At 36.4% G+C, this 24,773-nt stretch overlaps 3 protein-coding genes and 1 long non-coding RNA gene across 4 annotated transcripts; 1 reads left to right on the top strand and 3 right to left on the bottom strand.

Moving 5' to 3' along the window:
• Positions 1–1,013: 1,013 nt before the first annotated feature.
• LOC118272933 (uncharacterized) lies at positions 1,014–6,057 on the bottom strand. Its single transcript, XR_004783392.2, has 2 exons — positions 5,926–6,057; positions 1,014–1,249 (listed from the first exon to the last, which is right to left on the bottom strand). It is a non-coding gene; the product is annotated as an uncharacterized LOC118272933 (long non-coding RNA).
• Positions 6,058–12,366: 6,309 nt separating this feature from the next.
• Positions 12,367–16,567, bottom strand: LOC118272801 (uncharacterized). Its single transcript, XM_050693546.1, has 4 exons — positions 16,436–16,567; positions 14,827–15,996; positions 13,828–14,718; positions 12,367–13,395 (listed from the first exon to the last, which is right to left on the bottom strand). Exons 1-4 carry the CDS (start codon positions 16,466–16,468, stop codon positions 12,415–12,417), a joined length of 3,075 nt encoding a protein of 1,024 aa, XP_050549503.1. The 5' UTR covers positions 16,469–16,567; the 3' UTR covers positions 12,367–12,414.
• A 5,676-nt stretch (positions 16,568–22,243) lies between these two features.
• On the bottom strand, positions 22,244–22,817 carry LOC118272659 (pupal cuticle protein C1B-like). The gene is made up of 2 exons (XM_035589288.2): positions 22,668–22,817; positions 22,244–22,519 (listed from the first exon to the last, which is right to left on the bottom strand). Exons 1-2 carry the CDS (start codon positions 22,677–22,679, stop codon positions 22,298–22,300), a joined length of 234 nt encoding a protein of 77 aa, XP_035445181.1. The 5' UTR covers positions 22,680–22,817; the 3' UTR covers positions 22,244–22,297.
• Positions 22,818–23,509: 692 nt separating this feature from the next.
• On the top strand, positions 23,510–24,026 carry LOC118272877 (pupal cuticle protein C1B). The gene is made up of 2 exons (XM_035589592.2): positions 23,510–23,653; positions 23,743–24,026. The coding sequence occupies exons 1-2, from the start codon at positions 23,639–23,641 to the stop codon at positions 23,962–23,964; spliced, it is 237 nt and encodes a 78-aa protein (XP_035445485.2). The 5' UTR covers positions 23,510–23,638; the 3' UTR covers positions 23,965–24,026.
• Positions 24,027–24,773: the final 747 nt, after the last annotated feature.

Here is a 24,773-nt window from a genome sequence, read left to right as displayed (position 1 = left end):
AAAAGAAATCAATAGTCACTCGATACGATAACCTAGTTTAAGACAAAACGGTGTGGAAAATCTCCAATTTTCTGTTTGTACCTTTTACAAATAGGATTTTAATTGTAAAATTAGGTAATAGTCCAAAGGTTCACCACAATAATAAACAGGAAATATTGACAAAACTGTTTTGTGCAATTCAATTAAGAATAAATTGTCTATTAGTAAATATTATTTCGATCATAATTAACTGTTATCAAATACTAGCAACAAAGATTTGAAACATGTATTAAACAGTGAAATAAAAGTGTATCAAACTATTGAAATAATAAAAACTAAAATTTAAAACACTCAGCGTTCAAAAATTTCTAACAGAGTTTAAATATTTAACTAACATTAGAATTTAAATGGTACTTACGTATTTGAACATCTTGATATTTATTTTAATTTGTTGGTAGATGTTTGGAACTGTAGGACACAAGATCCGTTGCACAATGATAACAATCAGTCAATCGAGACTTCTTTTATATCAGTGGTCAAGAGTACGGCGATGCGAACTATGGTAGTGTAACCGGATAAAGTTAGAGTATCCTCCTTCGGCCCATTAAGCATTATGAGCACGTCCAGCCTTGTGCAGTGTCACCGACGCCCGACCGCACTGATTACACCAAGGACTTACGCCGACTATTTCTAAATACCAAAGACAGCAAAAAGTTTTGAAATTCTTAAAAACACGGACCTATTTTAGCAGTTACGCGAGATTATCATCATAACGTTGTTTTTGTTCTACTTTAGATAAAGTTGTTTTAAGTACCAGTACGTATTATTATTTTAGTTTAGAATCTCGGAAACTAAACTTTAGTGGAATAATTTGTTGGAAACCCATTTTCGAAAGGTCAGTAACCTTTTTGATGCGCGATCCAACAAAATTTAATAGTCTTCAAATGTTTAGAAAGCCATTTAAAGTTATTAGTGAAATAAAAGGGATGAAATTGTAAATGTTTGGGATATTTTCGAGTAGAACAGAAACAAAATTGCTGGAGGATCATTTATTTATTTGACACTGTCTTGTCACCACGTCACTGAGTTTGTGAATTGTATGAACAAAACGATTTAGTTATATGATTATTGTTTTGGGGACTCTGACCCGTGGCATTTTGTTCACGAGGATGAAGGGACGTCGTCGGTGGTGGTGGTGGCGATGGCGTATCATAGTGCTGCTGACTCCTACACTCCCAGCTACCACACACGTTAGCAAGATGAGGAGCCACTGAAAATAAAGTTAATTTAACACATTGAACGCCATGGTGGTTACCAGTGACTGACGTTAGCGGAGGATTTGCCATCAACAGTTTTCTATTGGCAGTTAAAGACTTAAACAAGTTCTCACAAAAAATCTTTTAAATATCCTTTTTATTTAGAACTAGCTTTTGCCCGCGACTTCGTTCGCGTGGAATAGTGACTTCCGGCAAATTTTTGGTTTTAACCACATAGTTCCCGATCTCGCGGGATCTCTTCAAAAATGAGATGTGGAAGATATTCCAGGGAACTCTTCAAAAATCAACATAATGAGCTCTGCGTTTGAATTTAATAGATGTATACTCACTTAGGGCATTGAAAAAATAGTTTAAAAACGACTTAAACTAACTTAAAACTAAAGAAAGCTACGAATTACGAATTTATAACAATTAAAAAAGAAACTATATTACAACCTATCCTCTATGCTATAATAACCAAGCTTAAACTAAATAATTTAAAAGAAACGACTTAAATCTAATCTAATTAATTTATAAATTAGACTTACAATTTTATTAAAAAAACTAACTACAGTAACTACTAATAATCGATATCGATATCAAACTAAACCTACGTTAAATAGTTTAACCAAAAAACCAGGAAAACCCAACAAATAAACTTATTAATTGACAAATACAACGAAACCAATTTAGAATATACGAAACAGCAGGACCACTACAGACAAATAATCATACGACTGATAATACACTTTTTCTACGATAGTACCGAAGCGCTCGGCCGATACCCAACCAAATGAATGTAACGAAACCATAGCGCGATCTATTTCGATCCCAACGCCATCTATCGAGGATAAAGACAACTTGGATTATTTATTTATACTCCGTTCGGGCATTTTCTTTGTACTAAAAGTTTAATTATATTGATATTATTTTTTTCATACCTTTTTACTATTTATTTACTTTTTTCGATGAATTAAAACAATAACATGAACCGAAGTCGTGTAACGATCGACATAGAATTATCTATACTCCGTTAGAGCATTTTCTTTGTACTAAATTATATTATAAAAAAAAATAGGAATACAGATTCCTTTAGTTTTTCTCCGGTTGCCTCGGGCGATATCAAAAAGATTATCCTTTCAATAAAATCCAGAGCCGTTGGCTTTGACGACATAGGTCGTAGTATGATTATCCCGATCCTTGATTATATCCTTCCATCGATTACCCACATTATCAACTTTTCCTTGTTCTCAGGACAGTTCCCTTCCCTGTGGCGTAATGCGTACGTCCGTCCTCTTCCGAAAATCACAAATCCCTCTCTCCCTTCACACTTCCGTCCTATTTCAATCCTTCCATTCCTCTCTAAAGTGCTGGAAGCCTGTGCCCATAAGCAGTTTTCATGTTTTATAGCCCGTCACAACCTCTTAAGCCCCTTGCAGTCTGGATTCAGACCTGGGCACAGTACGGCTACAGCACTTCTCAAAGTGACTGGCGACATTAGAGAGGGGATAGGTGAGACCAAAGTTACTATCATGGTATTGATAGACTTCTCCAATGCCTTTAATGCCGTCAGTCACGACATCCTTGAATCCATCCTGTCCCATCTTATGGTGTCGCCTGGGGCACTGGATTGGTTCCGGTCTTATCTTCGTGGGCGCCAGCAGGCTGTTCGCAACGAGGAGACGCTGTCGAATTGGTGTGCGCTTGCCGCTGGTGTCCCACAAGGCGGTATACTTTCACCATTACTATTTTCTATTTTCATAAACTTCATCACTCATAACCTTCAGTGTGCGTATCATCTCTACGCCGATGACCTTCAGATTTACACTCGAGCTCGGCCGGAAGATCTGTCGATAGCTATTGACAACCTTAACAAGGATTTGGAAGCAGTGAGCAGATGGTCTGACCGGTTTGGTGTGGCAGTAAACCCCACGAAATGCCAGGCTATTATAATTGGTAGCTCACGTATGATGAGCAGGGTGGTAGTCGCACATCTTCCCCCCATAACACTTGGTGGCACGGTTATCCCTATTGGCCCTGATGCGAAGAATCTCGGCCTGCATCTTGATGCAACGCTGAGTTGGCGGACTCAGGTCTCCAGTGTTAGCCAAAGGGTAACTGGTGCCTTGCGTAATTTAAACCGGCTCAGGAACTTCCTTCCACCCACGACCAAGGCAATGCTTGTGCAGTCCCTCATCTTCCCCATAATCGACTATGGTGACGTGTGCTATTACGATCTCAGCTCGGACCTGCTCAACAAGCTTGATCGTCTCATCAATAACTGCATCAGATTTGTATTTAACCTGCGCAAGTACGATCATGTTTCTGAGTATCGGGCCGAGTTGAAATGGATGCCCATCCGACAGAGAAGAGCTCTCCGTGCCTTAACAACCCTTTTCTCTATCCTTCATTCTCCTAGTCCTCCTTCATACCTAACTCCTTACTTTCAATACCGCTATTTGGGACACTCCAAAAATCTTCGCTCTTCTCACAATCTCCTTCTACACTGTCCTTCTCACAGTTCTGATACTGTTCACTCCTCATTTCACATCCAATCTATCCTTCTTTGGAACAGGCTGCCCTTGGAAATCAGGAAGTCTGTCAGTAAGCAGGCATTCAAGGCTGGAGTTCGTCGGTGGGTCATGGAGGGAAAGTTGGCAGAATCTTCATAAACCTTCTAGTATGTATATATTATATTTGATTGTGCATATTTGTACATGTATATATGTATGTATGTATTGTATATGTTGTATATATTGTATTATATATATATTGTATTATCTATACATATAATAAAATCGTAGAAAAGTGCTGTCTGTACATTGAAAATAAAAATAAAAAAAATAGCAGGGGTTATTGTTATGTCGATGTCGAACCCAAAAATGTAATTAACTTTTTTTTTGTCTGTTTGTCTGTTTATCTGTTTGTCTGTTTGTCTGTTTGTCTGTTCGTCTGTGCGCGCTAATCTCAGAAACGGCTGATCCGAGTTGGATGCGGTTTTCACGAATATATTGTGGGATGCTTAAATTTACATTTAGTGTTTGTTTCATGTCAATCGGTTCATAAATAAAAAAGTTATGTCAAATTAAAGAATCACGTCGAACATTCTATGCTTATACCATTAATCTCCGCAACTATTTGACGGATTTGGTTGAAATTTGGTACAGATATAGTTTAGAACCTTAGAAAGGACATAGATATATTTTTATTTCAAAAATCAAAAAATAAAAATAAGAATATTGTATATATGTATATATATATATATGATACACATGATAGTCTATTATTTGTTACCTTTTCTTTATTCTTAATTACTACTTTGTTGCACCGACCACATTCTCACTGCATCACCTAAAGGTTGGCTAGCAAGAATGCCTATGGCATTAAGCCCACCATTGTACATTATGTTGCAAAAAGTTAAATAAATAAATAAATAAAATAAATAAATGTTTTATTATATTGATATTATTTTTTTCATACCTTTTTACTATTTATTTACTTTTTTCGATGAATTAAAACAATAACATGAACCGAAGTCGTGTAACGATCGACATAGAATTATTTATAAATAATTTATTTCTTATTTTTATTTTTTGATTTTTGAAATAAAAATATATCTATGTCCTTTCTAAGGTTCTAAACTATAACTGTACCAAATTTCAACCAAATCCGTCAAATAGTTGCGGAGATTAATGGTATAAGCATAGAATGTTCGACGTGATTCTTTAATTTGACATAACTTTTTTATTTATGAACCGATTGACATGAAACAAACACTAAATGTAAATTTAAGCATCCCACAATATATTCGTGAAAACCGCATCCAACTCGGATCAGCCGTTTCTGAGATTAGCGCGCACAGACGAACAGACAAACAGACAAACAGACAAACAGACAAACAGACAAAAAAAAAGTTAATTACATTTTTGGGTTCGACATCGACATAACAATAACCCCTGCTATTTTTTTTATTTTTATTTTCAATGTACAGACAGCACTTTTCTACGATTTTATTATATGTATAGATGGCCATGTACGTTCACTCGACTACGTAAGGTCTTGGCATTTAGCCGATCTCGAACATTAAGTCAAAACTCAATCAGTTTAACAGCAATGAATATTAAGGGTCGCCGCACATGCTCCCACTTGCATTCGTTCACAACCCTGCACCAATGTCACGTTGACATTCAATGCACGTGTGTCCGCCGAGTTGTACATAAATCAGTGTCTCTTCTATTGGTAATAGAAGACAGAAAATATATTAGATATTTGCAAAAATCTCTAAATTACAAATAAGACTATAATATATTCACAATCCTGCAACAGATGCGACAGTTGTAAAATGTATGCCGCAGTAAAGAGTACAGCGACCCTACGCTACTTTTCGGGAGATTTCCTTCAGTTTATTTCCTTAGAAAGGAGTTTACGACTTTATGAATATTTTTACAACATATAAATTACTTGCGATGAAATATAAGAAAGCTTGCTTCCTTTTATAAGTATGATATATTAAAGTTAATAACAGTTCTCACATAGAGTGTAGTGAGATATAGAAAATATGTACCTATGTGGAATTTTTCAACAAATTTTTTCAACTCTTTAGTCTAAATCAGCCCTGACGAACTAACTATACTTATTGTATTCAGACATCTCAGGGTTAAATAGCATAAAATTACAAATACACACTTACTGTTTTAAGTAACATCGTCACAACAATAGACTCGCTTAGGAGAAGCCAAAATGCTTCTTATATACCGCAGTAATCAAACGAACTTGTTAATTTCAATTTTGATGAGTGCAGCCACTGGTGTGACAAATTAATTAGGTCTGTTTCAACACTTATTAATTATTGCACCGATAAGCCAGAATTGAAGTCGGTGCCGTTTAAAACCTTACTAGAAAAAGATAAAAATTGCCTGTTTGTTTTTAAGTTTTGAATGAATGATGCCTGTTTGTACCAACTTCTCCTAAATTTTAAGAAAACCCTGGCTAATAGACATCTAACGATTATTGATTTTCACCAATCTATAATTGTCACCTAACAGTAAAAGAAAGGGGTTAAATTATGTGCTACGTAACGCTAAATATGGTTTAAAGGTGGTTAGTGACCACTAGTTAAACTGGACAAATCTTTTTTGTCATGTCCTCCTCAAACATTCGTAACCTCGAACGAGCTTAACTTACCTTAATACGGAGAACATCTAGTATTTCATGTGTTCTCTGTGATAATGTTACCCAGCGCGGCAAGAAATGCTGATGTGTTGTAGACTTATAGCATAAAGTATCAGCCGAAATTAAACGAAATACCTTACCACTTTCATATATTTTCCACTACTCACACATCACAATTATTATACACTAGCTTTTGCCCGCTCCTTTGCTCGCCCTAATTATTAGGTACAAATAAATATAAACCAGCTTCCTCTTGAATCATTCTTTCTATAATAAAAACTACATCAAAAACCGTTGTGTAGTTTTACAGATCTAAACGTCGTAAAAGAACAGACAGCGGAAAGGGGTTTTGTTTTATACATTTGTTATTTTCTTGAATGCCGAATAGGTCCTAAAACTACAGTACTATGAAATATTATCATCGCACTACAGTACTACGAAAATTAGACTCAAAACGCTAAGATGATGTTTTTATTGTAGGAATTAAGAATACAGAAGCTTCATAAAAGCACGTCAAGGAAACTAGATTTTTTTTAAACGGAATAAGCCGTTAAATGACCAGACGGATCTCCTGATGCTAAACAATCGCCGCCGCCCATGGACACTCGAAACACCAGAAGCGTTGCAAGTGTGTTGCCGGCCTTTTGGGGGTTAGGAATTTAAGGGTTATTGGGGAATCGGGGAATGGGAAGATTGGGTGGGGGATTGTTGGGACTCCGGTAACCTCACTCACACAACGAAACACAACGTAAGCGTTATTTTACCTCGGATTTCTATGAAGTCGGGATCACTCCGGTCAAGCCGGCCCATTCGTACCGAAGCATGGCTCTCCCACACTTAAAAACAGATCGTAGTAATGCTTACTTTTTGTCCGTATAAAAATCACCTTTTACCCCAGCCATGGCAAAGAAACTTAAAGTATATTTTTACCAGTTACAATTATCTTACTTAATCATAAAGCCACGTTCTTCCAACATGATAATCATTGTACATGGGGTCAGTTGGCAAAGACTGTATGAGATCATATGAAGGCATCTGGTCCTGGCCAAATCTGCTCTGAATGGGAATTACTAATTTTTGAGCATAATAAGGTCTGTCTCCTTGCTGCTGCTGCTGTAGATATATTTCTCGAGGTATTGCAATGGGCTGAATGTTTGGCCGCCCCTGATAATGATTGTAAGCATATTGACCATGTGGAAAACCGATATTGTTTGGTCTTGGAGCATCATTTATAAACGTATGTGAACCAGGAGGATTATGAGTTCGTGGTCTATGTGCCCCTGCTGGTGGAATATGGCTTTTTTGGTAATTCGAATCCTGAACAAATCTCATTTTAATATATGCAGGTTCCTGAGAGGGAACTGCTTGTATAATTGATACAGGCTGTTCATTTTGCGTATTTGAGCCATTCGGCTGTACTTTAAAAACCTCCGAGTCGTCCAGGAGTATATTAAATTCTGGTCCATTTTGTGGGGTCTCAGTATTAATTTGAACTTTGTGTCCATTTTTAGTTTCAAATTTCGTTGAATTCTGAGTATCTCCATTATCTTGATTTTCAGCATTTGTTTCAGTTGTAGGTTCATACATTTCAGTTACTTCTGCTGTCTCGTGTTCTTTTTCAGTTTCTTCTCCGTTTCTAGTTGGCATCAAGTATTGTAATTGTCTTGTTTTTGCAACATCGGTTAGATAAATAAGTAAAGCTATAATATAGACCTGAAAAATAAAATAAACTATGGAAATTCAAGTGTTCAGAACATAGTTTTGTTTCTAAAACTTGTTAGTTAATATCAAATTGTCTTGAAAAAATCCTCACTTTACGTACCAGATAAAAATCTTTCATTTTGTTGTTCCTCTGCCGTAGCAAGCCAACGACTCCGTTCAACGACAAATTGTACAAAAGCGAGTAATTTATTGAAGTAATGTAACAACCGATTTTAACGCTAGTTAGTAATAAACTGCAATTTGTTACGGTGTGCCAAACAAAACATTATTTAATTTACAAGTGATAAGAACTAATTAGTGTTATGTTTTACTTGCAGACCTCTCAGCTAATATATATCGTTACACAGGATTTTTTTAGGTGTGACATAATTTCAATGTCGTATACATTAAGTACCTAAAGTTAATAACACGTATTGGTTTTTTACGTTCAGTACAAAAATCTCAAGTTATGACCAATGAAAGATATCCAATGTAAAACATTTTTTATGATCATACAAGACGAAATATTTTTTTTAATCAATGAAACCGCTTCTTGTTCTCTTTCTTTTGCCCTTATAGAAGATATGAAATTTTTGCCACACCCAATGTAATTTTCCAGTACTTTTTGTATTATATATTTATTTATTAGATACCGTACTTAGATATTGTAAATTACACTTGACGACTCATATTAGACAGGATTGTAATAACTATCCTTAGTTATTACAACTCTGTTGTGTGTAAGAAAGCGCCTTGTGCAATAAGACTGCTCATTATGCACTGCTATATTTTGTATGTTTATATTGCAGTACTTTTGTAGTGTACAATGGTGGTCACATGCGCTTGACCACCACTAAGTTAATGTTTGCTTGCACCTGATGTGATCAGCTCTCGAGTCTCGCTTCATGACCTTGAACTGACGAATGAAGCGGGGTAGTGGGTAGTGCCTCCACTGGCGCAGGTAGCTAGACAACATCGAAAGCATCACTGACTAACAGATTACACGTGTTGTGTCATTAAACTGCGACGTTATTGCTTTTCTATTTAATAAGACATTTATGGCTTATGTAAAAGGTGCATAACATACATATGTATGTAGTCATGTCTATCTCTAAAGGGGTAGACAGATATGCATATACCCAATTAAACACCGACTATTTATTAATTACGAGTCACATGTGATACTGGGTTTGTAATGCGTCTGGCACAACCCTAAACTATTTATACTAGAGGTGAGGTGGTATAAAAAGAACAATTTAAATAGTCGCTAAAATAAAATTGAATTCAATCGTCTCTTTCAATACTTGTCCCTTGCATGATACCTCTCCTGAAGAATTTGTCAACCCGGGAATCGAACCCATGTCTTTGCGAGGTAGTCACGCGTATACTCAATCAACAAGCATTCTTTAATTGTAAGAATATCTCTATAAAAAATATATATATTTTGAAAGTTACTACTACCTACATACGTACCCATACATTTACATTACTACATATATATACAGGGTTAAAGGGTAAGTCGACCTAAATCCTTTAAGACGTGATAGTTTACATCATTCCTGACTGATTTGACCATGGGACCCCATATCCCAAACTTAACCGTTTTCAAATTATCGGCATTTTAACTTTTTTGATAAAATTTCCCAATTTTTTGGCTATTTCTCCCTTGTTTTGTCTTTGGTGGCTAAATTTTGTTTTGTTTTTGCTTTTTTTGTGTAGTAGATTAGTTGCTTTATTATTTTAAACACTAAAACTGTAAATAACTGTACCAACTGAGTCGTAGCAGACGATCGAATGTTAAAAAAAAGAAATAAATTTGTGATAAGTTGTTTTTCTTTGTGGGATATTTAAAAAAAAATCCATAAGAACTGTGCTGCAAATGTGCGTTAAAATATCTACAATTCTTCAGCTTTCTGATAAGGTATAACATGATGGGGAATAATTTGAATTCTTTGCCAAAACATCGATGAAGTACTACAAGGTAGTAATAAGAATATCGATATTTAAGCTTCAAATTTAACTTGAGTCAGATAACAAAATAAAACAAACTGGTTCACTTCACTTCAGAAGGAGTGTCAGGGAGTGGTTTTTTTTTGAGTGGGGAAAATCATCCAATGACTTCTCCCACCTTGGGCGAGGCGAGAGAGAGTGTCAGACTCTTACTGACTAAAAACCACCCTGTTCCTGCTCCTGCTTTTCGAACCGGAGCCCCGGTAAACCTGCTAGGTAGACCGCAGCTTCGGATCAGGCACCAGCTCTACTGGGCCCCATCTGTGGTGGTCTGATGGCTCTTTGAGGCGTATTTAATACATATACGTATTTGATGTATTCCGTGTACAATTTTGTTTTGTGTAATAATAATTATGGTTCTATACTAAATTTGTAGGAAAAAATCAATATAGAATAATATGTAGAAGTATTAAAATTAAGATACATATATATTAGGGTGTCCCAGCCAAGTAGGGCGAAAAAAAAATTTTCGATTTTAAGTACGCATACCCTCTATATTTTTTCTATTTGACCATAATAACTAAAATAAAAAATATCATTGGTATCGGATAACGGGAACCCGTGCCGACTTGATGTCAAAGTTTCAAGAAAATTTTTGTAGGGAGATTGTAAGGAAAATCACTTTAAGTTAGCTTTAACGTTATAAATTAATATTTTTTATTATTGTAAATATTTATTTATTATTAAAATAATATTATATATAAAATTTCCTCTGTAATGGCATTCTTCTACAGTCAGGATATTTCAGTCTGTGTTCCTGTGCGCAATGTGGTAATAACTGTTTTTGTTCCTCTTCAAGTGTGATGTTTTCGTGGAAATCTTGCATTAATTTCACTGCTCCCTCATTGGCTGTATCATTTACGGCTTCAGTATTAACATTTAATTGTGCCTTTACTTGTAGAAAAAATAGCATTCTTTGACCATGAATAGGACCTAGTGTAGGAAACTGTGATCAATTTTAAAATGATCGAACAAAGCCTTGCTTTTGGAGGAGTTACATATGGAATAATTATCAATGTTGAGTCCAAGTGCCTCAATAGTGACCGCCTGAAGGACACGTTGGAACATATTGGTGTACAGGTGGCGGTATGCCCTGTATGGGCTGAGCACCGCCGTGTCCCCAGGGATGTGCTCGGCAACGTGACCTCTCGCGTCCGGCATTGGTTCAATCTATGGTGCGGAGCGAGGGAGACTGGGATGCGATCGCCTCCTTCTGCGAAACAGTCATATGCTAGCTAAGGAAGAAGCGGGATGCAAAAGGAAACGAACCTTCTTAAGACCCAGCCGTCGCAAGAGGCACTCCGGGCGTCAGGGATCGCGCAACGATTTCTGGCCACCGTAAGTGCGGGTCTGCGGACGGCGAGCAAAAGGTAGCTCGTCGCCCGACCAGAACCAGACACGTGCGGTACAAAGAGCCATCAGACCACCATACATGGGCACAGTAGGGCTGATACCCGCTCCGGAACTGCGGCCTACCTAGAGAGTTTACCGACGCTCCGGTTTTTGTCCACTCCAGCTAAGTGACCAGGCCTGCCAGACTCTTTCTGTCACTGCAAGAAGATCCTATCCTCATCTATCTTTAATGAGCATCAAATCTGATATGCAATGTCGAATAAATTGTCCAAACTAGAAATAAATTTGACGAGGCCGTTTAAATAAGTCTTCGGTTTTGTTCGCATTTTTTTGTAGATCTCTCCAAACTTGGTATAAGGCTACTAGCTTCTTAACACAGTTGAGTAATGCATTAGTTGATATACGGGCTTTTTCTCAATAACTAATGCACTCTCAAATAGTTAGGTTTGCACTTTCATTGATTGAATGATTGAAATTTGAATGTTGTAAAACAAACCTGCCAGTACTTGGCCATTGGAGGGCAATTTTGTATCGGTGATTTGATGTTTTACATCACCTATGAAGAATATGCACTTTTTAGAACTGCGTAATACCCCTGACATCTTGACTAAACGAAAACAATATGTTCCCTAATAAATCAAACAAGTAATAACTAGCACTGCGATACGATAACTCCGACGCGTCAAAATATGCTAGTACTGACATGTATCAAGGCAAGTCGGCACGGGTTACCATGCTTCTAGGTAAATGAAACTTTATATACGTGTATGTTGACACTATTCGAAAATAATTAGAGGGTATGCGTTCAAAAATTTCGACTTTTATTTTTTTGGGACACCCTAATATATATTTATATTGAATAATAAAACACACTTTCCAATTTAGTTAATCATTTATTTTGTTGTTATATTAAACATAATTATGTATTTACTATATTTTATATTTAATACCAAAGAATACTATTTTTTGGAGGTTTTCTTACTTTGTACTCTTTACCACCTCCAACTGGAGAAAATGCCGATCTAGAATCTACAATACAGTCTGGGTTGTTGATTCTGTTTGGTATCATCTCGTGATGTCTGTCTGGTTCAGGCCAATAGCGTGGATCAATCTGATTTCTGTTGAATAATTCTGGTTCACCCTTAGCAGATTTCAACAAATTGGCTAAGTCTGGGTTAGGTGCATCCCCCCGTGTGGGTTCGGTGGTGCTTGAATCCGGTTCATCAGTGTTGACTGTTTGTGCATATTCAGGATCATTCATTAATTTAAAGAGTTTTTGGAGATCAGGGTGGTCTTTTAGAGGTCGAGAATCATGATGTTGCTCTCTAGGTGGATCATTATATTGCTGTTCTGTAGTAGGAGGATTATAATTCTTTTCTGTGGGAGGAGGATTGTAATCTTGTTCTGTAGGAGATGGATTATAATCCTGTATTGTCCCAGGAGGATTATATGGCTGTTCTGTAAGAGGAGGATTTTCATCCTGTTCTGAAGAAGGATCATAACGCTGTTTTATAGGTATTTTGTTTGGATTATAAATGTTTGGAAGATACTGTTTTGTAGGAGGAGTATTATAATACTGGTCAGGATGTAGAGAATTATAAAGGTGTTGTCTAGGAGGAGGATCATAATTATGTCCTATGGCAGGAGAAATATAACGCGGTTTAGTAGAAAATGGGTCATGTTGCTGTACTGTAGGAGAAGAAATGTAACGCTGTTCTGTAGGAGATGGATTATAATGTAGTTTTTTAGGTAAAGGATAATAATGCTGTTTTGGAGGAGGATGATTATAATACTGGTTTGGAGGTGGAGAATTTAAACGCTGTTCTGTAGGAGGTGGATTATATTGCTGTACTGTAGGAGGAGGATTATAATATTGTACGGTAGTTGGAGGATTATATCGCTGTTCTGTAGGAGGAGGATTATATCGCTGTTCTGTAGGAGGAGCATTATAATCCTGGTCAGAAGATGGAGAATTTAAATGCTGTTCTGTACGAGGAGGATTATTATATTGTTCGGTAGGTGGAGGATTATTACGCTGTTCTGTCGGAGGAAGATAATAATACTGGTCTGGAGGTGGAGAATTTAAACGCTGTTCTGTAGGAGGTGGATTATATTGCTGTACTGTAGGAGGAGGATTATAATATTGTCCGGTAGTTGGAGGATTATATCGCTGTTCTGTAGGAGGAGGATTATAATCCTGGTCAGAAGATGGAGAATTTAAATGCTGTTCTGTAGGAGGAGGATTATAATACTGTCCGGTAGTTGGAGGATTATATCGCTGTTCTGTAGGAGGAGGATTATAATCCTGGTCAGAAGATGGAGAATTTAAATGCTGTTCTGTAGGAGGAGGATTATAATACTGTTCGGTAGGTGGAGGATTATTACGCTGTTCTGTCGGAGGAAGATTATAATACTGGTCTGGAGGCGGAGAATTTAAACGCTGTTCTGTAGGAGGTGGATTATATTGCTGTACTGTAGGAGGAGGATTATAATATTGTCCGGTAGTTGGAGGATTATATCGCTGTTCTGTAGGAGGAGCATTATAATACTGGTCAGAAGATGGAGAATTTAAATGCTGTTCTGTAGGAGGAGGATTATAATACTGTTCGGTAGGTGGAGGATTATTACGCTGCTCTGTCGGAGGAAGATTGTAATACTGGTCTGGAGGTGGAGAATTTAAACGCTGTTCTGTAGGTGGTGGATTATATTGCTGTACTGTAGGAGGAGGATTATAATATTGTTCGGTAGGTGGAGGATTATTACGCTGTTCTGTCGGAGGAAGATTATAATACTGGTCTGGAGGTGGAGAATTTAAACGCTGTTCTGTAGGTGGTGGATTATATTGCTGTACTGTAGGAGGAGGATTATAATATTGTCCGGTAGGTGGAGGATTATATCGCTGTTCTGTAGGAGGAGGATTATAATCCTGGTCAGAAGATGGAGAATTTAAATGCTGTTCTGTAGGAGGAGGATTATAATATTGTTCGGTAGGTGGAGGATTATTACGCTGTTCTGTCGGAGGAAGATTATAATACTGGTCTGGAGGCGGAGAATTTAAACGCTGTTCTGTAGGAGGTGGATTATATTGCTGTACTGTAGGAGGAGGATTATAATACTGTCCGGTAGTTGGAGGATTATATCGCTGTTCTGTAGGAGGAGGATTATATTGCTGTACTGTAGGAGGAGGATTATAATATTGTCCGGTAGTTGGAGGATTATATCGCTGTTCTGTAGGAGGAGGATTATAATACTGGTTTGGAGGTGGAGAATTTAAACGCTGTTCTGTAGGTGGTGAATTATATTGCTGTTCTGTAGGAGGAGGATTATAATACTGTCCGGTAGTTGGAGGATTATATCGCTGTTCTGTAGGAGGAGGATTATAATCCTGGTCAGAAGATGGAGAATTTAAATGCTGTTCTGTAGGAGGAGGATTATAATATTGTTCCGTAGGTGGAGGATTATTACGCTGCTCTGTCGGAGGAAGATTGTAATACTGGTCTGGAGGTGGAGAATTTAAACGCTGTTCTGTAGGAGGTGGATTATATTGCTGTACTGTAGGAGGAGGATTATAATATTGTCCGGTAGTTGGAGGATTATATCGCTGTTCTGTAGGAGGAGGATTATATCGCTGTTCTGTAGAAGGAGGATTATAATCCTGATCTGAAGGTGGAGGATTATAACGCTGTTGTGTAGGAAGAAGATTATAATACTGTTCTTCAGGTGGAGGATTGTATTGCTGTTCTGTAGGAGGAGGATTATAACGCTGTTCTGTAGGAGGAGGATTATAACGCTGTTCTGTAGGAGGAGGATTATAATCCTGCTCTGAAGGTGGAGGATTTAAACGCTGTTGTACAGGAAGAGCACTATAATACTGTTCTGTAGGTGGAGGATTATAATAATGTTCTCTAGGTGAAGGATTATAATATTGTGCTGTAGGAGGAGGATTATAAAACTGTTCTGTAGAAGGAGGATTATATTGCTGTTCTTTAGGTGAAGGATTATAATACTGTTTAGTAGGTGGAGGATTATAACGCTGTTCTGTTGAAGGAGGATTATAATCCTGGTCTGAAGGTGGAGGATTATAACGCTGTTGTGTAGGAAGAAGATTATAATACTGTTCTTCAGGTGGAGGATTATAATAATGTCCTCTAGGTGGAGGATTGTATTGCTGTTCTGTCGGAGGAGTATTATAACGCTGTTCTGGAGGTGGAGAATTATAATGCTGTTCTGTAGGAGGAGGATTATAAGGCTGTTTGCTAAGTATGCCTTCTTCAGATATGTCAGAAATTGAATTGCTTGGACCGTTACTTAAATATTCGTCCGTTGTTGGAATCATATTGTCATAATATTGCTTTTGTTTTTGCCCAGATTCAATAATATTATTTCTACCTAGTATTTTTGCAAGATATGGTGTTTCATCTTCTAGAAATTGTTGTAAAGAAGAGCTAGGCGCATTATAGTAAGCTTCTTTAAGATCATCAAGTACACTACCTTCGCCACATGTTAGGACAGTGGCTAGAAATAACTGAAAATTAAAATATGGCACCATGTTAGTTGGTAAAACATTCATTTTGGACAGCAATGTTGGGGTTGTTTAAAGGATAAACACATAGCCAAAAAATTAATTATTACTCTATTGTTCAGAGCAGACATATTTTAATGTAATTAGTAGATAAGTTACCCAACAAAAGTATTTTTTATTACAACATCAACAACAATGCGTGTTCAATGCGTGTTTGCAATTTCAAACTTATAAGTATAAAGGTAAGTGATCGTTAGGAAACCTGTTTCCTCACGATGTTTTCCTTCACCGTTTGTCAGTTGTGTCTAAATATGTATAGAACTTTTCCGTTGATAGATTTCGAACCCGAGCCCTCATGCTTGAGAAACGGTCGCCTTATGCCTCCGGGCCACCACGACATTATTATATTTTATTTAACAATTGTAAACTAAGAAGTACTTACTGCGACAAGTAATTTGATTTTTGTTTGCTCCATTATTGTGATCGTGCCAGGCCCCTTCGCCGACCCACACTAACTAATGCTCTTTATGTTGCACTTTATAACAATATTCCGATTAGACACGGTACCCCAAACAAATCAAAAATAAATGAATATCAGTGCAACCGATAAGAACTTATAGTATTTACTTTGTTGTAATAAAACAACAATGTTTCTTTGTACATAATTATGATAATTATATTAACATTTTATGGAAACAATAGTACCAATTAAGTAAACGAATTTAACATCATGATTTTATTGACACTGGTAAGAATTGACGTGTCATGGTTTAAAATAATAAATGTATTAAAACTATCCTAAAAGCTACTGACCTTATTGTAAAGATGTGGTAATATATTAAACAAGACAGTACATAGTCCGCGACTTCTGATATTAGAAGTACTAAGAGACGCTAGTCCCTCACCATGATGTAGTTTAGGTTTTGTTGTGACTGATAGTAAAATCGCAAATTAATTAAAATTATTCGTTATCGCACACAATGAACGTTTTCAACCATTTCTTGCATTCAAAGCCAGTGTGACGTGTTTTCGAGTGAAAGAAGATTATTTTTGTCAGAACGCTTGAAGTTTTGCGAAAGAGATGGATGTATGAATATTAATTGTAAAAATTTTGTATATTTCTTATTTTTCCTATATTTTTATAATGTGTTCAGTAGTGTAATTGTTATTTTTTTTGTAACAAAACCAATGTTAAAATATCTCCACTGCAATGAGGACTTGGTGACAATATTTTCCACTTATTATAACGATGAGTATGATGTATAAATACTTTGAAATATTAATGATAACTAAAAAGTTTGTTACATTGATTGACCTTTAGATAGGCGATGATGTGACAAAATCTCTTGCGCTTACCTCCTACGTAACAATCAATCAAGGAGTGGTGGAGCACGTGTTGGGAAAACGAGGGAGAAATGTCGGCTTCAAACGAATTTCTTCTCACTATCCTAAATGCCTTGAAGCCCATGCTTACGTAACTTTCTACAGGTGCTTGTCACTTCAGATAAGCTTAGTGTTTATCTTTGGATTTACTCGTCTTTTGCTTCTGATTTTTTTTGTAGATTTTAATTAATAGGTAATATTTCTTAATAGTTATAGATCTAGGACTTTTTTCATTAACAAACAAGACAAGAATCAGCTGCATTAAATATTTTATGGGTATCAGAGTAGCATTTATCAATAACAGTACCACTTTATTACTGCAGATATATATTTAGCTTTTGCCTTTCTACACTTAATATTAAGAGTTAAAACAAAGTACATAATGTACTTATGTTTGATGATCAAGTTAGGTAGCTGTTCTTTGAGTACATAAGACTCAGACCTCTATGTAAGAACGTTTTAAAACAATTCAATATTTGAAACTTATGAATGGAACGTCTGAGTTTACGTCAAATGTGGATGTTCTGAATACATTAGTTTGAAACGTTATTCTAATTAGATAACAATTTTAGCCATACAGGATTAGAAAAACCCAAGTAGACGTGACGTTTTCTGGTTGGTATCCTAACAATACATGTGCCGTCCTTCGTTTGTCACTATAAAGATGAGTACAGACGGTTAACAGACATCATTTAGCTCAGTTATTGCTCAGTGACAAACGCCTCCAGAATGTTCAAATTGGTGAGTGAATTTTTCATCACTGTTTACTATTGATTACATCCATATCTGTTGACGTTTTTCTATTAATGAGGTGTCCTTTCGCAGTTAACAAATAATTATATTGGTGTACTTCTTAAGTAATAATAAAAGAGATGTTACCATGTGTTAGTTCATGCCAATTAAAGTTTTTGAATAATCTGCAATGGATTTAAAGTTCTATAGAGCCTGTCCTCATTTGTTAAACGAGTGTCCTCATTTTATATACTTTTTTTTAAACGATACCCATTTTAGTCTTTCTTCTATCAGCAGCGTTCTTCATCTTTGTGATTATTCCTTTAATAAGTTATCAAGAACTATGTTGTATTTATTATTACACTCGTTAGGATAACAGTTAATTCCTCTACTAACCAAATTAATTTTGACAAGAGTTGAAAATGTACTAGTGCTTCTAATTAGTGCTTTACTAATGAAATACTCTATTATTCGTTTTATTTTAAAGCCTTTTCGAATTATTCATTACTGAGGTACAATTTTTTCATAAAGTACAATCATTATATAACTGATTTAATAATTATTATTTCGGTATTAATTAAGTCCAATTATAATGAAAACAGCAATTATAAAATTTCATTGTTACAATTGTAGAAAATTTTGCCTGAAATGGAGAATACAGCTACTCATCGCCTATTTATCGTCCAGTCAATTTAGGAATTTACCTCGGAATTCGAGATACCCGGCTGTAATTTTGTATATACTTGTATATTGACCCCCTAAAACTTGTCTCAAAACCTACATACGGTAGGGTGTAAGCAACCCTTAAAATTCAGGGTCAAAGGGCCCTTAAATCGTTTTTTTGCGTTTTTTTTTAAATATCTCATTTCCTATGGGTTTTTGGTAATTGTATTCAATAGCAATATTGTAGCATACAAAATTCTCTACAACTTTTGTGTAAACTTTTTTTTTATACGGTGAACCGTTACCACCACAACCACAACCGTTACAACCACATTCTATAGACCTCATTTTTCCACTTTGGAAGCGTCTATCTTTCAAACGATTGATTTTGACGAAAAATGGTTTTAGGAACCATGACGTATTTTTTAATGTCCTATCCATAGACAACCATCACGGATAGGTGAGACGAAAAAAAAATTTTTTGAAGAGATGCAGTGACCGCGCGCTCTCCGCCTCTATCTCGAAAACGGTTCACCGTATAAAAAAAAAGTTTACACAAAAGTTGTAGAGAATTTTGTATGCTACAATATTGCTATTGAATACAATTACCAAAAACCCATAGGAAATGAGATATTTCAAAAAAACCGCAAAAAAACGATTTAAGGGCCCTTTGACCCTGAATTTTAAGGGTTGCTTACACCCTACCATATGTAGGTTTTGAGACAAGTTTTAGGGGTCAATATACAAATATATACAAAATTACAGCTGGGTATCTCGCATTCCGAGATTCTTACCTAATTTAACCTTATTTGACTGGACTATTATCTATGCTTTTTACATATGTATATACTCCTGTATCGTCATGTGCGTCAGTCTGTTCGTCATTATTTGTGTATGAATGAATACAATTTCACAGAACGTTTGTTCGTTCAAGGATGTAATTGTTTAGTCATACTAAATTAAGTGGACATGCATATTATTTTAAATATAAATAAAATTAATGTTTACATACACTTTGTTCAAATTACTAAACAGTAATAACTTCTAAGTTAAGTAATAATAAAAGGAATATTACGTAATTGTTGTTAATAGAATTTTACGAAATAAATTGATATTGACATTTAGTACGAGACTAGGTAGCCTCATGGTTGTCGCAGTAATCAGAGAGCTCGAGGTTGAAAACATTAACGCTAATCAGCTTAAAAAAGAGGTGGCATCTTCACCATTCTACATGTCCGATTAATAATTATTGATTGATGATTATAATCATCACAAAGTAAGTAAGTGTGGGAGAGCCATGCTTCGGCAGGAATGGGCCATCCGGAACGGAGTGATACCACGGCCTTATAGAAAACTGGCGTGAAATAACCGAAGCGTTGTGATTCATCGCGTGAGTGAGGTTACCGAAGGCCCAATTCCTCCGCTCTTCAATCTCCCTAACCCCCAAATCCTCAATCCTCAAATTCCTTACCCCCAAAAGGTTGGCAACGTGCTTGTAACTCCTCTGGTGTTGGGGTGTCGATAGAAGACGCTGATTGATTACTATTAGATGATTAGTCTGCTCATTTGCCAGCCTATCCCATAAAAAAACAAATGGCTGCTGATAAAATAAACCTTGACCTCCCCTACTAATTCAGTTGACTGCCAATATTCTAAATCAATTGAAATAATACATTCATTCTGAGGTAAAGTAGCCGTATTGTCATTATAATAAAATTCGTAACAGCTATGTTTCAAAATAAGTATATCATAAGTTTATTATTTTTCCTAGTGCTAGAAAACTCTTAAGAACACACAAAAAATCTATTAAACTCATACTGATTGAAAACCACACAAGAATACAGGTTTGATCGCTGTACTCAGAGTCATTTAATGATTACTTATCCTTGGCAATGGTTTGTCATTAAATGTTTCTAAGTGCGGCAGTTAAGTCCCTAAGTTAATTCTTCTTTTTTTTCCTTTTACAGTTGGTCTTCGCCTGTTTGCTGGCGGTGGCAGTGGCAGCCCCTAAACCAGCTATATACTACACCTCTCCATACACAGCCTATGCTGCTCCAGTAGGCTACTCAGCATACTCCACTCAACTTGCATACGCTCCACTCACCTACTCCGCGTACGCACCTGTTTCCTACTCCGCATATAGTGTTGGTGTCTCATCGCCATATACTGCAATCTATTATACATAGAATTATCTAGAAATATACCTATATATACAAAGATTTAAGAACAAAATAAATTATTGATTATGTTTTTATACTGTGTTTTTGTTTGATTTAAACCAAGTTTGCACCTCCTTTTCAATTACAATAAGAAGATAGGGCTCACCCTATCTTCAAGTATAACTATCGAGCAAAAGGTCCAGGGTTCGATTACCGAACCGTGCAAAGTATGTGTAATGAGATTTTGGTTTTCGAAAATACTCAGAGTTATAACATAGTGATTTATTATGTCCGGTATATGTATATGAGTATCGAATTGCCACCATTACAATATAATATCCATATGGTATTCATGTCATAACTATCAAAAAGCAATAACTAGTCTTCCAAAGACGTGATATTATGTTATGTTACCTAAATTATTAATAAGGTGGTGCACAGTCATGCCCACAAGGACACACCTTTTCCAACAAGGTTGAGTACACTAGCCACATGATAGCACATGAACAGGGAAAGAGTTGAAAAGGTCAACGTAACCAAAAGCGTACTGGCACGTACTGGGCTATACCTTCCTATATATTTTAATCTTAAATGCATAACAATTTTCCTGTTAAACGTACAGATTATATATCAATCCCTATGATGATTATAATTGGGAAAGCCTTAAGTCCAGCACGACTGCGCGGTTGGTGCGGTGGCTGGGCAACTTGCGTGTGGCGGGTTTGATTTCCGCACGGAGCAACCCTTTATGTGATCTACAATTTGATGTTTTGGATCTAGATGTGGTGTGTATGTGAACTTGTACGTTTGTAAACACACTCACGATACTGCCGGAAATCCTAGTGTGGGGCAACGATTTTTAGTAAAAAGAAAAAGAAAAATAGTAGGGAACTGCCACGGGCATACTGATATCGATGTTGTTATATTATTTATTTTTTTGCTAACGGCAACGGTGTTATAAATAATTGAATTGTTTACTCATTCATTCCCGCATCGAGATGTACAAGACTATAATTCAGAAACCAAATCATGAAATATGAATAGAATTCCTAGGAAACTATTCGCCTGAATGGATAGTTTATTCGATAAATATGTTTTCACAGAATCCCTGCATAATGTTGTTTACAGGGCACGTTTCTTTTTTACCTGAGAGATTAGTAATCAAAACAAACAATGAAAACAAACACTACAAAAAGTAGCTAGAATCGCCTGTCCTGGACTGGAATTAGAACAGATAACTTTGAATATGAATGCTATAAGGTACATTGATAGAAGAGGGTTAGGTGATTATGACGAGAATAAAACTGAGGTGGTTTAGGATTCATAATCTAATTTATTTCATTGCTAAAGTCGTTGTTTGATACATTTCACTTGCGCAGGTAGTAAGCGGCGTAGGGTGAGGCGTAGGGGTAGGCGGAGTACGCGGCGAGGGGTGCGGTGTACGCGGAGTAGGCGAGGGGCGCGGTGTAGGCGGCCGACACCACGGGAGCGGTGTACGCCGCAGCCACCGGCGCTGTGTACGCAGCGCTGTACAGCACACCAGGCTTGGGGTCAGCAATAGCGACCGCCATCACGCAAGCGAGGAAGAACTGAAAAATAAAATAAAAATTAATTTTAATAATTATCTAGGACTTTTAGTCTCACCCGTAGAAGACTATGTCACATATTTGCGCCACTTCCAACACATTCCTTTATCAAAAATAATGAAGAATCAACTGCAAATGAAAATATACTCACAAGTTTGAACATTTTGTTTGTTTGTGAATAAGCTGCTGTTGAGCGAATGATATCAACGAACTAGCAGCCACCAACTTTATAGTGAATTAAGAAGGACAATACACGCAATGTGAGCAACGGCCCGTTCCCGAGGCGGCGTCGTGCGTCGAATACCGATGGATTGGCCTCAACAGCGATGTGTTAATGAAGAGCAAGTGACCGTCCACTTTCCGTTTCATTAATGGATTTTAATGAAAACAAGGCAGCTCTGAATTTTATCGTCTTAGGTCAAGTACAACTCACTTAATCTTTCAATGATTTGCAAGTATAGAAAAGTAAAAGCTTAAGGTTCTTGTGAGCTTTTAAAGTAGGTAAGATAGTCAATGAAAACAAACTTAGGTTAACTTAACTTAGGTGCAAGAAATGTTAATCTCATTTCTCATGTTCAATTTTCAGGGCGAAAATCTGTATATTATTGTTACTGTATACTTTATTGTTTTTTTTTACTATCCTAATTCTCAGTTGTAGCATCCGCATTTACTATTTAAAATGAAGTGTTGTGCCGAGTTAAAAATATAATTTGTACACTTCCATCTTTCTTTTCGGAAAATGTAGCAGCATTATGCGTACACGTAGTATTATCTAAACGTGTCTCGGTTAGGCAGTAGATCGAATTTTTATGGAATTAGTAGGATATTGCAAAAAAATATTTTTTTAGAAACCTAGTAAAATTCAAAAGCGTTTTGTTTTCTTCATCAGAGTACCGGTAAATAAATAGATTTATGTTTCAGGAAGATGAGATAGACACGATAAATTACGGTATTCATCATTCGAAATCCAAACTTGCTTTCCTCCTATTGTAATAACATTATCATTCAACGCATGCGGTGTGGCCGAAAGGCCTTTCGGCCTTCTTAAATCACTATATAATTCGAAGGTATCTCATTGTTTGTATCATTCAGTGCAGCACTAGCTCAGTGAAAACAATCAAAATGTTCAAGTCAATCGTAAGTATCTCAAGTGCAACATAGAGGCATTGCTTCATTATTCTAAAAGGAAATCAGCAATAAAGCTAATAAAACGTTTTATCTTTCAGATCGTCTTCGCCTGCATGTTGGTGGCAGCTATCGCTGACCCCAAGCCTGGTGTGCTGTACAGCGCTGCGTACACAGCGCCGGTGGCTGCGGCGTACACCGCTCCCGTGGTGTCGGCCGCCTACACCGCGCCCCTCGCCTACTCCGCGTACACCGCACCCCTCGCCGCGTACTCCGCCTACCCCTACGCCTCACCCTACGCCGCGTACTACCTGCGCAAGTGAAACGTATCAAACTATCAAACAACGACTTTAGCAATGAAATAAATTAGACGATGAATCTTAAACCACCACAGTTTTATTCTCTTCCACCTCTACAAAGAAAATTCTCCTCTCTAATTTCTATCTCCCATAAATATTTGGGTTCATATACCAGATCACTTCAAAAGATTTTTTTTTTAATATTGCTCTTCGAATTTGTTTTGAATATTATTTTTTTGGACACTCTGTTGATATTCATCTTTTGTCATATAAGTAATTTCGTATTCCGTATGAAAACAATGATGAAATATTCAAATTAAGACGTTATTAACATTACTTCTATAACACTAATTTGTTAATATTATCGTCCTCTTCCACGAAACTAAATCAATCAATCATTACAAAATAATTGTCAAAAATCGAAATGAAATAATTAAAAAGTTTTGTTTTAAAATTTAGAACGTTCGTGTTAGAATAATAATTAATTAAAGCGTAGGTAAGTGTAAATCCAATAAATATTTCCATACATCCAATAAAATAGAGATTTATTAGATTTTTAATTCATAAAAAAGTGACGTTGAGAGCGCCAGCACTGATGAAATATGGCGGTAATGGATGAGGTCAAAAAAGTGACCTGACCCTCGATCTAGACATATACATGTATAAATCAAAAAGTTTCATTAGGGCCATCCAAGGCAACAGCAAAAATCTCATTCAATTGACACAAAGTGAATACCCAAGCCAGTTTCTAGATTTATTTTATTTTTAATGTTACAATAAATATGTCTGTACCTATAGACGAAAATTTAACTGGCTACTAGTCAGTCACCCAG

Source organism: Spodoptera frugiperda, chromosome 4, assembly GCF_023101765.2.
Source record: "Spodoptera frugiperda isolate SF20-4 chromosome 4, AGI-APGP_CSIRO_Sfru_2.0, whole genome shotgun sequence".
NCBI classification, from domain to species: Eukaryota; Metazoa; Arthropoda; class Insecta; order Lepidoptera; family Noctuidae; genus Spodoptera; species Spodoptera frugiperda.
Note: the sequence above shows the minus strand (reverse complement) of the source record. Positions and strands in the feature narration are given on the sequence as shown.